General features: G+C 41.6%; 1 protein-coding gene across 1 annotated transcript in view; it reads left to right on the forward strand.

The window, feature by feature from the left end:
- The first annotated feature begins 9357 nt into the window (after positions 1 to 9357).
- The window catches only part of mafa (MAF bZIP transcription factor a), a 67270-nt gene continuing 61688 nt past the window's right edge, over positions 9358 to 14939 (forward strand). The window contains exon 1 of the mRNA XM_084540882.1: positions 9358 to 11113. Within this exon, the coding sequence (XP_084397008.1) occupies positions 10155 to 11113 (959 nt within the window). The 5' untranslated portion in view covers positions 9358 to 10154. The remainder of the gene's footprint in view (positions 11114 to 14939) is intronic.

Here is a 14939-nt window from a genome sequence, read left to right on the forward strand (position 1 = left end):
ACTGCAATTTAGTTTATGAGCTTTTATTAGCCAATTTAGTTCCAATGTCTCCATGGGAAGTGAATCTGGCACACAGAGACATTTGACTAACTGGTCTGAGTGGTATGGATATTACGACAACCATGTGATGTCTGCCTTGAGAATTAAACTAATTCTTGAAATATACATGAATAGCATACATATCTGTGTGTGATGGGTGAGGGGTGTGATGAGGATATGGGCGCATGTGTGCACTAACAAGAAGGAGAATATTTGTCATTCTTCTAATGACATGTCATAGAGCCTGTGAGATGTCTTCCTCACGGCTATCACAGATCTACTGGCTTTCAGTACACACAGTGCAGAAACACTGTTGGTAACCTGTCTATCTTTTAACCTCTTCAACTGATTGTTCGTTTATTGAGCTGCTACTCGTGTTTGCAAAGTTGAATCAAACACCTGTTAATATTGCTACGGATGCGCGTGATATTCAAAAAACTATACTATAAACTTCCCTCCTCTCGTCCTTTATTCTGCGCGGAGTAAGGCGGGCTACCGTGGATCGATAGCTGGCCAGACTCCAAGTTGTTAAGATAATGGTACTCACATTCCTCATGTTTCAGACAAAAACATCTTTGCAGTTCATCACTCTTATGTACACTAACAATGATAAAAAAAAAAAAAAGGTAACGTGTTTGTTGTTTGAGGAAACGAAACCTCATTTGGTGATAAGTTTGTGATATGAAATGTAATGCCACCGCCTAAATCATACAGAGAGACTTATTTTATTACTTTATGAAGCTAATAAAAGTCTACATGCACCTTGTAAGTGACTGGATGCAAAGTTAATCAGGACACCGTGACATGAATTATCATCACGCTTGCAACAAAGAAAACTTTATCAGTTCGGTTGCCGAGCAGCACAGATGCAGATGTACACGCTGTGCAATGATGATATCTCTCTCTTTCAGTTTTTCTCTCACTCAGTCACTCTCTGCGCCTATCTGTCTCTCCGTGTGTCTCTGTCCCTGTCAGACAAGCCTGGAGACTCATTGTTCTGCAGGAAATGCTCTCATCATACAGTCTGCCGGCGTGTATACTCTAGATTTAACCTTATAATAGCGTCATCGACATTTACCCAACCAGCTCCTGTTTGCTTTACATTGAAGGCCTGTTCTAAAATAGACGAAAATAGACCTTGACAACCAGCTAGGGTCTCTCAGAAAAACTCAACTGGACCAGAGGACGAAACAGAAAGTGGGGAAGCAACAGAAGTGTTTGTTTCTAACATATTACTTTGTATTTTGTTTGCTCCAAGCCTACAAGAAGCTAAAAGATAGATTTGTTTGGCATCTTCTGCCTCGAGGCCTTTGGGCTTCCAGACACTGAGAAGGCCACGGGGAGAGCAGCTGCTGTTCCTGTCACTCATAAACCCTGAACGCCTATTTACTTGCGCACACATGTGGAGGCCCTCTCAGTTTTCTCTCTTCCTCTCGAACGCGTTCACAAATACTCAGTTATTCCCTGTAATGGATGGTGCAGGTGTGAGGATGTTGCAATATGGGATTTCCCAAAGGCCAAGAAATATGCAGGCCGTAACAGCAGGGCCAATAGTAGCATTAGTTTAACCACATGTGTCCAGAGGAAGGGACTTTTACTGGACTAGCAGCACACCTGCCCTGTAAATATTGTCTCATCCCTTACTCACCTGTCCCTCACACCCATCCATCCCTACACTAACAGCTTTAAAAGTGACAGCAACTTGCTACATTTTCAGATTTTAAATGAAAATAAAGCCTACTGAGGACCAGCATGCCTGCGCCTCAGCTTTGTTTGGTGCAATTATAAGGATCATTTAGCAGTGACAGATTTATTTATCCAATAGATTCTTCTCCGATGTTTTTATCAGTCCCGTAGGCTGAGAATGGGCCTGACTAGCAGCCTCTGTGCTCAGCCACGTCAGTATCTCCCCAGACTTTCTCATTTCATTAGGAATCACTCAGCACTTCAGAGAAACATTCAATTACGCTCCAACGGTAATTAAATGTTCCTCAAATGAGTTCATTTAAATCATCTTCATTTGGGCTTCAGTTGGGTTTTTAATGCCGTGTGTTCAACACAGAGCTCAAATGAACATTAAGCGGTTCACCCACTGGGGGTGTTTGAAGGGGCATGCTCACGATCACAGTCAGATGGCATTTTAACCAGCTTAGCAGCATAGCATTTGGGAAGATATCATTATTAGGAAGAGATCCAGAGTGCTGCATTCAAACACACAATGGCCCTTTTAATACTGGAAGCACAGTGCAGGAAGTGCTGCGCTTTTGCAGGTCAGAGACAGTCGGACGATTTAAGATAATTCCACAACCTTGCAATTTTAATGTGGCGATTAGTCTTTTTGCCATAGGACCAACTGTGATTACTCAGCTCACTGTGTTAGATTATGTTTGATTTGACATGGGTAATAGGAGTGATCCGGGAGGGGACAAAACTCATCCACTCACGTTTCATTACCGCAAAGGTTTTCCTCGTAAAGGTTTAGATTGTGTGACAATAAATGTCATTTCAAATCCTCTAATTAGTAATGGCTGAAATTCAAGACCAGTACTTTAAGGTTACAAGATATTATGACAAATTAAATATGCTTAGGAGCTGCTAATAGTAAAACGTTCTCTCCCCCTATTTTAATAATTTTCACTTATCATACAACACACCATAAAGGCTACAGGTTTAGTTTTATAATGGAAGTACTCCACTCTACAGCTTTCTTGTGATGTTAATTTCAGAGACTGTTGAGAAAATCAATATACAGAAAAACTGTCCCTGTTGTGTTTAAAGGACCACCTCCTACCAGGATGGCCCCACCCTGTACAGTCAAGCATAATAAATGTAATAATTATGTGTTGGTGAAATAACTGTAAATCATTTAATGACGCTACAAGCGGGAGTTATTTTTAAAAGGGGATTCATCAATATTCTCCAGGGGTACATAAAGAAAGGTCAGAAAATCTCTCATTATGCTATGAGCATGCGCACGCATGTCCCTCTACGTGCATTTGTGTAAGCATGCATGCATTTGGGGATGGGATTGTGTCACTGCGTCTGCCTGTGTGTTTCCACTTACTTGGTAATGTTGGAGTGACAGAAGAACACGGGACAAGAGAGGCAAACAGCATCTTGATCATCCATACACAAATATGTATATGTGTCCCATCTCTGAGTGGTCTCATTTCTGAAAAAGTAAAAAAAAAGAAAGGTTTTCAAAGCCATGACAGCTCTATTCTCACTTATGTAAGAGAAGCGTAAGGCTCAAGCCCCAATAACAGACAGTGTTTGGTAAGCTTTTTGGAAAGTCTGTGGATCTTAATCAAACTGTGTCTGCCTACTTTGCTGTAGGCAGACAGCTACTGCTGCTGTATATCTTCACTAAATCAATGGTTCACATTGGCATATTTGACAAACATTGTGTTGAACACAATGAAGAGATAGTCTCATTAAGTTCACTGTAATGACTGTGCATGCGATGATGAATGAGCGGGGAAACGCCATAAATAAGGTAATATCCACGTCTTAAATAATAACAAAGGCATTTGCATGGGGGCATGTGGATATGCATTACATCCACTACTATCACCATTAACAGTTTATGTTGGGCAAAAAGCATTACAGCGTGTTTTAGCTAGAGGGGCTAGAGTCCTCATCTGTGACATTTGTTCTCCGCTCTTATTAGACTGCTAACTCTCTGTAATTGTAAAGATTAGATTTTATTGTAAGTGTCCGGTTCAGGCTACGGTAGCTCAAGGGCACAGCAGCTTTGGGAGGATGGGGGAGGGGAGACTTGCCAGAAACTTGTATAGAAGGTGACAAGTCCAGCAAACATTGCTGCAATTCCTCTTGGCCCTGTGTAGATAAATTGAAGGAGGTGGACACACTATTATAAGCTATAATACAATAGATTACAAAATGCTTGCATCTAACTCTACCTTTGAAATGTTTTTAGCCTTGAGTCAAAGAGAAATACCTTTGTCATATTTAGTAGTATTTATGTTTCACTGCCATTTTACACCAAATTCACCAAGTTTTTGTGGTTTCTATTAAAAATGTGTCTCAGTATTCTTTTCCTTTCTGAGATTTGCCTCACCATATAAACTATACTTAGCCCTGTCTGTCTGAAACATTACTGTATTTGTTTTAACATTAAGCCATATCAAAACTTAAACACACACACATAGAAATGCATGAACCAACATGCAAACACTGACACGCACAATCTGAATCACACACTCACAGTAAGAGATGAAAGTCTAAGTCGTGTGAGCCCATTGAGGACGTCCGAGGAGATAACCCTTGAAAGCTATCCAGCAGTTAATATATCATTAAACTGCGATACACATTAACCTTACACATGACAGTAAACCAATACATTATGTTCATGTGAATGTAATTATGGCTAATATGCAAACCACTCTGCCAACTCTTGTGCAATATTGACTAGTCGTCTTCGATTAATCTCTTTCGGGTGAACGGGGTAGCCTACATTTGCGGGCCACACAGTATTAATTAGCAGCCACGTTATTTAACTTGACAAATATTCAGCTGGAAGGGGAATAAATATGAGATCAAACCTCAAAACTCTGTGTCACCCGGGGTCATGTGTCAGTGAGACAGTCTAGAAAACACGTGTGACTCTGCTGTTCGCAGCACCATAACACATTCACTGGCTTACTGCTGGTCCCTCTGCACCGAGCCTGAACTGATACAAGCTCAATGTCGTACGCCAGAGTTCACCGCTCACATAAAGCCCACTAGCTGTAGGCTACTAAATACTTTCCACCGGTGTCAGAGAGGCCATCCAAAATCCACCCCAGACTTAAGATCTGCTCCCCTCCTGACCTTCCTTTGTCTGCTCTGTCCTCCATCGCACCCTTCTCAGCCTCACCCTCCTTCTGACTAATGGATTAAGGTAATTATGACCTGGCTGTGCCCACATTCTGTTGGTGGGGTGAAAATTGATATTCCAGCTTTGTTGTTCTCACTAAACTGTTGATGGAATTACATTGCCCTGGAGCAATACCAGCTCTTCGCGTTAGTAGAGATGTAAAGCAAGGGTAGTGTTTCTGTCTTTTTCACTTTAAATTTAAAAGCAACACTTAGAGAGAGTGTTTTGGTGATATCAGAGGTTATGCTGTGCATTCTTTGTTCATGCTGTTCATTGCCTGCGTGTTTACAGGTGCTATCAGCTTTCAGGTATTCACCAGTGCAGACATGGATACAGTAATGGGCTCAGGTTAGGGGCAGCTTGCAAAAGTGTTGGAATGCAAAGAGGCTGATTAAATGGCCTTATCGAGCCCTGTCTGGGACTGAGTAACCCCTGCAACCACCGCACACAAACACAGTCTATATAGATATATAGAAAACAACTCACTGACCTCTGATCTTTCTACTCAGTTGCAACTACTGCTCTCAACATGAAAATACCCATGTTACTACTGACGTTTGTGAATGCAGTTTGTGTATATTTTAGTGTATTTCTGAGAATATTACGGCAAACCTGTGGACAAGCAGTCAGTAGTCAATAGTATCCAGACATCGTCCATTGTTTCTTTCACCCTGGACAGAGTTTCTGGCAGAAACAGCCATGGTGGCAATAAACTGACTGTTACTTCTAACAACTATATTTTTTAACTGTAATAATTCTGATTGCTTTCAAAACTCTTACCCTGGTCTTCAGTTTGTGAGGACTCTAATGTTCAAAATGGTGTCAAGCCCTTACCTTGATAAAGGCATGTCCAGGACAACAATGGTCTGCTGCACTAAATATTTGGAAGACATCGTCCTGCCACCATAAGAGAAACGAGCGCTCATAGATGGTTCTGGTTAACAACAGTTAAAGAGAATATCATCTTGCCTTCTCCTTCTTTGAAGTGTTTAATGCAATGTCTGCAGAGTTGCAGATGCATATTAGGAGTACACAAAAGTCAACCAAATAGCCCTCAGACATTTCCCAGTAGGACAGCTTTGATCAGTGTCTGTAAATGTGAAGTGATCAGGATTAGGACTCCGGCGTGATCCTTTTAAAAGACCTATAATAACTGTATCTACAATGTACTAATAATGCCTTGGGGTATGAGTCTGGGACCAACGCCTTAGTTTGATCATACACTATTCCAAAACAAAAGCAGAAGTCATGTTGTTGTGTCAAAACCACGTCACGGTATTTAAAGTACAGTAAAGTATTTAAAGCCGTCGGTAACCACTGAGGATTAAATGATAATAACAGATGCTTTAATTACAATACGATATCCCCAAAAAACTCAAGGCAAGGTTCTTGTTACATATTTGCAAGTCTGAACAGATAATTTGTCAGTAGTCAGCCACAACGCAGTCGTTTTAAATAAAATGTGTCTGAGCCACGTGCACAGTGAGAATGTACGTGTTATCCTGTCAAATGCTTGTGAACTTGAAAGAGGCCACCAGACCTAATGAGTATCAACGTTTCCTCGAAAAAACTAGCGGGGTGCTAATTTATTATGCATATTTATGTGTTTCCTGTAAAAGTCCGAGCTACAGAGGCTTCCCCCTCTCTGGAATGGCTCAGTATGCGCTGAAGGGTTAAGTCCAATAGCCTGAGCAGGCCCTGCCCATCCATGTTTGAGAAAACACTCAAAACCACAAAACCAGCAGTGGTGCTGGTGAAGGAGGGACGTGAAAATGGGAAAAACTGTTTCATTAGATGCCCCCGAGTGCAGGATGAGTCAATAACAAATTAAAGTCATTTTCCAGTAAGTGTCGAACTCTAAAATACCATAAAGAAATCCTAAAAAACAACTTCTTTTGCTCAGTACTGAGTATTGGTGACGTACAGTAAAAGAAAATTTTATTTTAGTGGAACTTTAATGAAAAGAACACCATATTTTCTACAGAGTTTCAACAATTGTACCCTCCAGGTTCATGAGGCTGCCGCGGTTTCAGAAACCATTTTTACAAATGACTGAATAGCCTTAAACATGGGACTGAACCTTCTAATGATACTGTGATGTTTCCCATCAGAGTAAGACAATCCACCCCATCACATGTGCTTCTTCCTTCCTGGTTTGGTAGGTTCTCCTCACAATGGTCCAATCTCTCTCCGTGAAGATCTCTCTCAGCTCTGCACCATCAATAACTTCAAAGGCACAAAAGCAGCTAAATTAGGTCCGCCACTTTCTTCTGTCATGACTAATGAGCTCTCCCTTCGTTTGTATATTAGTCTCGCTCTGCTGTGGTCGTACTCCAGGGAACGGGCCACTGCTGCGCCTTCCCATGAACAGGTAAGCCCAAACAGATGACAAGGCAACAGAATGGAAACAGAAACAATAGGGTTTTGTTTGAGTAACATGCACGCGGTTGCATTAACATACGACCAGACACATCCATATTCCCCTCTCCTAAAACATTCAGGATGTGGCGATGATGATGATCATGTGTTTGGTTAACTTAATTTCTGTCTGCTACCATTTCTTCTACGTGGCACTATGAAATAAAACCTTTAATTGTGCATTCTATAATTACGTCTTTATTGCATTTCATTGGACAGCTGGGATAGGCTCCAGCAGACCCCCACGACCGTTAACAGGACTAAGCGGGTATAGAAGATGAATGAATGAATGAATGAATGCATTTCATTGTTAAAACACAGTAGGATATACACTATCCAAATGATGTCTGGGTACTTACTATAGAAGTAACACAGACACACAAAACAGACAGGTGAAAAAAGAGTGTTTACACTAAATCTAAAACACAGACAAACAACCTGAGCTACATTCTTAGGCAGCCGTAACATTCAACTCCTTATGGTTATGAAAATATCTGGTTGATTGTGAGAATCATCTTCCACGGGAGCTTTTGGCAGCCGACTGATTTGGCCTATCATTAAACAGCGTGCACCCAAATGTCTAAAAATACACATCTCTGCAACGATGAGATCACACACTTGGAGTGAGAGGCAGACTATGATTATAGGCTTTGTCACAGGAAAGAAATGGTTATTTGTCAGCACCATGTCAAAAGCAGCCACAGAAGAAATCGACACTCTGACTGGCCAATGAGACCGGGGCCTTACATCACTCTTCTCCCTAACAAATTGCATTATTATTGAATGAGTATACTGCCATGTGTCATCAATTAGCTGCATTCTACCAGTACAATGGGGGACTGAAACTTCGGGCTGCACGTCTTTCTTAAGTCACGTCGTTATCGTTGGCGAATTTGGGTTAATGTATAGAAATCAGAATGACTAAACTAGCATCAGGTGGTTCTTTATCAGGAACTCCAAAGTGTAGACACATCAGCTTTAAATATGCTATAAAATCTCAAGGGAAGCGTCTCTGTACCCACCAGCTAAACTAACACATTCAGCTCAACACTTATGCTTTACGGTGTTGAGTAAAACCTGCGAACATTTAACCAGACAGGACACACAGTGACACTGCAGGAGTACCAAGACGCTCTCATGTTACTGTTGTACACAAGTCAATTCAAAGTAGGAGACCTCTGAACTGAGATAAAGTGCAATGTACGGGGTTTATATGGCTCCTCAAGCAACGCCTGGGTCCTTGCTTAGATAAAGGAATTTTATGGCTGCTGGAGGTAATATCAGTTTGGACTGAACACTGGGTTCACTGGCACTCACTTCCTCTGACATGACTTCTTGGAGGCAATATAAAATTGACTCTCTTACGTTATCCAGTGGAAATTCACAAGGAATATTTAGGATTTACTTTTCTCAATGAAACAAACTCAATAACGACACTGTGAACGGGTTTCTTCTGCAAACCACATGTGTTTTCCGAGCCATATAACAACTTTTCTTCTGTTTGCCATTAGTGTGTGCTTGCTGGGAGGGGAATCCCTTGTACAGGCATGTCCAAAAGGTGGCAGTGTTGAGTTTTACAATGGTGCGCAGAGGCATGACAAACCTCCTCAATCCACCTTTCACCAGACCCCTTTTTGGTCCAGATAACGCTCTGCATCGTGCATATATGCCACCACTTGTGTTTTATATCTAGTTAATGTGTTTTTTTGTTTTTTGTTTTTTGTTTTTTTTTTAAGCTTACATGTGGTCTTTCACAGGCTGGGGTGCGTTTTCCAAGAGAGACAGTTATTACAATTAATAACTGTATGTATTATGTATTAAAATATCTGAAAAAATAAGACATAAAATGTTGCAAGAAAATAGTTCAATGTCCTGTTTATTAAAAGATTAAAAGTAATGATGGACTTTGTAGACTCTATTTTACAGTTATTCTATCTGTCTGTCGATCTATCTATCTATCTATCTATCTATCTGTCGATCTATCTATCTATCTATCTATCTATCTATCTATCTATCTGTCTGTCTGTCTATCTCCTTTTTTTGTTTTTTTTGTTCTCTTTTCTCTAAATATTGTGCATTAAAACTCTCCTTGTCACAGTGAATAGCACCAGCAGTCTTTACTTCATTCCACTTGTAAAAAAAATCTACTAAACGTTTCTAAATTGTCGCTTCATAATGTAATACCTGACGTTAAAATTAAGACTGCTGGAGCAAAAGTGTCGTTGTCGCAGCTGACAGTCAGCTGGTGGCCTTTGACAGTTGAGAAAAGTTTTGTTTCAGGAGGCTACTAATATGTTAATTAGCTCTCAGAGTGTGCGACCCTATTGGCTCTTCGTCCGAGTCAATTTCCCTTTTGCAGCCTGACGTCAGGGCAGCTACAATGCTCTTAAACTCATCTGCTGTGTGATCCCTCTAAAAAATCGCCCCACCAGTCAGCGGCTCGTAACGTGCGAGGCTGCATTTGCTCCCTTACTTTTCGGCTTCTTCTCTGCCTCTCCGCTTGCGCAATGAAGAAACCGTAAAGTGTTAAATGTTTGAAATACAAAACCGCCGAATTTCACATGCTGAAAAGGGACTCCGCTACTCGTGCGCGCGGCACTGGTGTGTCTGTGCAATAGACTCTGCAAAGACAAACTACTCTCACACGCCTGCAAGTCCGCGGCTGCAAAAAGGACGCTGAAAGGCTCTTTTTTTTTTTTTTTTTTTCTCAGTTTCAAGACAAAACGCTTAAAAAATCAAACTGGCTCACGTTCTTTCCAACCAACCCAGTTTGACAGCTGCTCTTCACCCCGCTTGGAGGACTGTCAGCAGCAAGAGGATGGCATCAGAGCTGGCAATGAGCAACTCCGACCTGCCCACCAGTCCCCTGGCCATGGAATATGTTAATGACTTCGATCTGATGAAGTTTGAAGTGAAAAAGGAGCCGGTGGAGCCCGATCGCAACATCAGCCAGTGCAGTCGCCTTATCGCCGGGGGATCCTTGTCTTCCACCCCGATGAGCACGCCTTGCAGCTCGGTGCCCCCTTCCCCAAGCTTCTCGGCGCCCAGTCCGGGCTCGGGGAGCGAGCAGAAGACACACATAGAGGATTTCTACTGGATGTCCGGTTACCAACAGCAGTTGAATCCAGAGGCGCTGGGCTTCAGCCCCGAAGACGCAGTCGAGGCGCTGATCAACAGCAGTCACCAGCTCCAGTCTTTCGATGGCTATGCCAGGGGCCAGCAATTTGCTGGCGCAGCCGGAGCAGGAGGCACCATGGCCGGGGAAGAGATGGGGTCCGCCGCAGCGGTGGTGTCGGCAGTTATCGCTGCGGCAGCCGCCCAGAACGGAGGGCAACACCACCACCACCACCACCACCACGGCCACCACCAGGCACCGGGCGTCCAGTCCAACGGCACTTCTGGGACAAATCACCCACACATGCGCTTGGATGATCGGTTTTCAGATGAGCAGCTGGTGACCATGTCAGTGCGGGAGCTCAACCGGCAGCTACGGGGGGTCAGCAAGGAAGAAGTGATCAGATTGAAACAGAAGAGGAGGACCCTAAAGAACAGAGGCTACGCTCAGTCCTGCCGCTTCAAGCGGGTCCAGCAGCGGCACGTCCTGGAGGGAGAGAAGACGCAACTCATGCAGCAGGTCGACCACCTAAAGCAGGAGATCTCCAGGCTGGTCCGGGAGAGGGACGCGTACAAAGAAAAGTATGAGAAGCTCATCAGCAACGGCTTCAGAGAAAATGGATCCAGCAGTGACAACAACCCTTCATCTCCGGAGTTTTTCATGTGAGTCTCGACATTATCGCGAAAAAAGAGAAAAAAAAAAAAAAATGAGTTACTCACCACGCTTAAAAAGTTTTCATTAGGAAACTTTTTTTTTTTCATTTTTGTTTTGGCGCAAAGCCTACTAGACCAAGAACTAATTTGCCAACTTTATTTTTTTTTATTTTATACATTTTTTTTTTTTTGAAAACAACAATTTCCTCAAGTCTGCAACTGTATTAGATTTGGAGGGTTTTGTCATCCGTGTTAATTTTGGAGAAGCATATTCAGAAAACTTTCATCTACCTTTTGCTATCATATTCGGCATTATATTATGCATAGCCTGTTTGTCAAGATTTTTTTTTCCTGCCGCTGTTCATTAGATTTGCAGTGTTTGATTTTTTGAAAGTTGATCCAACTTCATGTCGCAGTGTACGAAGTGTGCTTGCAGCCACTGAGTATCCTCCGCTGAAGTTCATCAACTTGCCCTTTTTTCATCATTTTACTTTTGATCCACTGTACAGATACCCGTCAAAACTGCATCCATCGAGAATATGTTTATTTTTTATTTTTTTGGTCTTTTTTTATCTTTTCATTTTTATTTTATTTTTATTTTTTGTTGCCATTCTTGGGAGGATTGCGAGCCCTGCCGTTTGACGCCACCTCATCTCATGCGTTTGCTTGTTATTGTGTAGAGCAACAAAAAAAAAGACTATATTCATTACGAACTCATATGTTTTTACAAAGATGTGTTATTGAACTGCCCTGCATGCTGGACATGTACGGTTTTTTTTTCTTTCTGTGCTTGAAGATGTCCTTTTTGTCGGATGACTCCAGCATGGCATTCATACTTCATTTAGGCCTCCTCACTTTTTTGGGACAGCGACAAAAAAGTGACAGGACTTCCCACCCTCCCTCCCCCCCTCCTTGTAATCTATACCAGTGCATTTCAACTGTGTTGAGGTGCACCACCATCGGCTGTCTTTAGGCTGCAGTGAATGCGCTGTGCATTCCTGGTGGAAGTTTGTCGGCGGGGATCCCGATGCGAGGGGGAAAAGAAAAGACTCCACGATTAAGGAAACCCACCAGTCTATTTCCTGGAAGTTTAGTCTGTTGCTAAGCCTATATTGTTATTTAAAGATATTCCATTGTGCATTTGTCAAACCTCTGAATAATTTTTAAAGCGTAATTTAAGTACAAAGTTTTATAATCTAAGTTGCTACAGGTTGAAGCGTATACATCACTAGGGTAATTATTAAGGAGACTGCTGCACAAAAGTATTTTTTAATATTGATTTAGAGAAATTGGCTCGGCTCCAATTTATACAGTGAGCAGTATTGTGCAGTGCATAAACAGCGCTTTTGCAGCATGTGCTTTAAAAACCGTAGTGTGAGAGCTCTGGACTCTCCCACACATTTTGTAATGTATTGGAAAAAAAAATGTATTGTTGGAGAAGATATTTCTCACAGCGGAAGTAAATTGCCATGCTTTTGGAAATGTGTTTCTTCAACGACCTGACGAATTTTGAACTGAAATGCACTAAAAGAAAAGAAAAGAAAAAAAAAAAAAAAGATAAAATCTCGCCTGTTGTCATGTGGAAGTTAAGGAAAAGTTAGTCACCTCCACCTCTCAAGAAGATACGTTTGAAAATCTGTTACGAATTAATCGTAACACTTTGAGATATATTTTTTTTAATCGTCAGTTCAGATGAGGCTGTTGTTTTGTCTTAAACGAACTCAATACCTGCAAAGCAATAACTAATTATTATAATCAATAATGTCTGGACATTGTTAGATCGTCAGGGATTGTCACCCTGCATGTGCAAAACGAGGGAGAAACCATTCGCCAATAAATCTTGAAAATATGTTAATTAATCTTTCATCTTACATATAGTATATATATATAAATATATATATTTTGCTGTGCAAAATTATTTCACTCACTAACCATATGTGATGTTCATATGTGCTCGTTTTTCATTTCATTTTACAATTAAATGATATGCAATAAATGTATGTAACTGTCCTCACTAAGTTTCTCACTTTTCTTTTGACTGAGAGTTTTTGATTTTTGGGACTGAATGGTGCAGAGCTGAGAATCAAAACATGATGGGGATTATACTGCACGACACCTAGCACCGCTTACAGTGACCATCTTTAGCGCGTTTTCACACAAACCATTTCAACTCCAGTTTAACATCGAGCCACCGTTAGGTCATTTATAACATCACCATGACACAAGCATAAAGAATAAAAGTGAAAGAAATTCCGGCTGGCACAGTTCATCCATTTTGACGCATAGACGCTGAATGGATGAACGTGGAGATGAACCGGTGTCCGGTGTTAAGTTAATGAAACCACACGCAGGTTGAGGAACGCGGTGGTCTATTTGTTTATTCATATTCCCCAAATTAACTGTGAATAAATAAAAACATTTTCACAGTATATTAATCATAACACACGTAGACTCAGACTGAAATCTCACTTGTTGCCATTTCGTTTCATTATTTCAACTCCCTCTCCATTGTTCTGCTCACAATCAGTTTATTTTAGAAATATTATCTTTGCATATATTCTATTTTAAATCTCACAGTCCATGAATTGCTTCCTCTTCTGTGTTTCTTGAAGCTCAGAATGGCTCATTATCTGATAATTACAACCTGTTAATTATATTGTAAAGTGTGACCTTTGATTGGGTTGTGTGTGTTTCTCTGTCTCTTTGTGCTTGTGTGTGTGCTTGTGTGAGAGCTCATGTGTGGGGGTATGCGCAAGCATATCTGTGACCTTAAATAGGAGTGAATCTGAGTGTGTTTCTTTGAATGACAGAATGTCACGATGACATCTTTATGTGAACTTCTTGTGGTTATGCTTGTTACATATTTGCACCCACCATTCGCACCCTTTTTCGCGTTCTTTGCTTCCTGATCTGCATGCGTTTGCTGTGCCTGCATTTTTCCGACACCATGCACTCACTGTCATAAGCATGTCATCGTTCGGCTTTCCCACTTTCACTCAGCTTTATCCTGTTTGTCAGTGGTCTGGATGTTGGCCTGGAGCAGGCATGCTCTGGGAGAGGGGGTACGGTGAGGGCACAGCCATGTCAGACATGTGGGGGGGTGTCGGAGAAGGTGCCAATTTAAGTCAGCCACTGCGGTGAGCAGAAGAGGCTATGCAATTGCAATTCACTTAGTGTTTAGACATCTTGTGTTGACTTCTTTTAACGTAACTTTTAACTGTAAAGGCTACTTTTCTGAAACACAAGAGGAAAAGTTATTTCCTAAGTTCTGGGACAAGGAATGGCCTTGTGGGCATCTTGTTTCAGTGTTCCAGGACAATTTGTTTGTCGAAACAGGAAGACCAACGTGCCAAAATACACTCTGAAGAAACACAAGGTTTCTGTGGACAAACTCAAATTGAAATTGTCAGCTTTTGCAACTCAGCCACACTTTATGTATAAAAAAGGCCACACAAATTAGATACCTACCATAAAAATTAACCACAGTATCAGTGTGTTGACAAAGCACTGAGTGATCAACGGTAATTCCATAAAACAAACAGTAATCTCTGCAGTTATAAATTTCATACTTGCCAAATTTACAAAAAAGCCACCCTCTGCACCATCTGCCACGGATGATGTGCAACAAAGCTCGTCCAAAAAAGAAGAAAGAAAAAAGAAAGAAAGACAGTTCTAACTCAACACTTGTGTCCCCGTCTGAGGTGTGTGCTGCTGCTGCTGCTGCTGCTGTGGCGGCTGATTTGCCCAGAGTGAGGGGAGAGACTGAGACAATAGTCGGGCTTCGGCTGAATTAAATGATTTTGCTGATGATTAATAGTGGTGGGGGCCACCAGCT

This window comes from Chelon labrosus (genome assembly GCF_963514085.1).
Source record: "Chelon labrosus genome assembly, chromosome: 3".
NCBI classification, from domain to species: domain Eukaryota; kingdom Metazoa; phylum Chordata; class Actinopteri; order Mugiliformes; family Mugilidae; genus Chelon; species Chelon labrosus.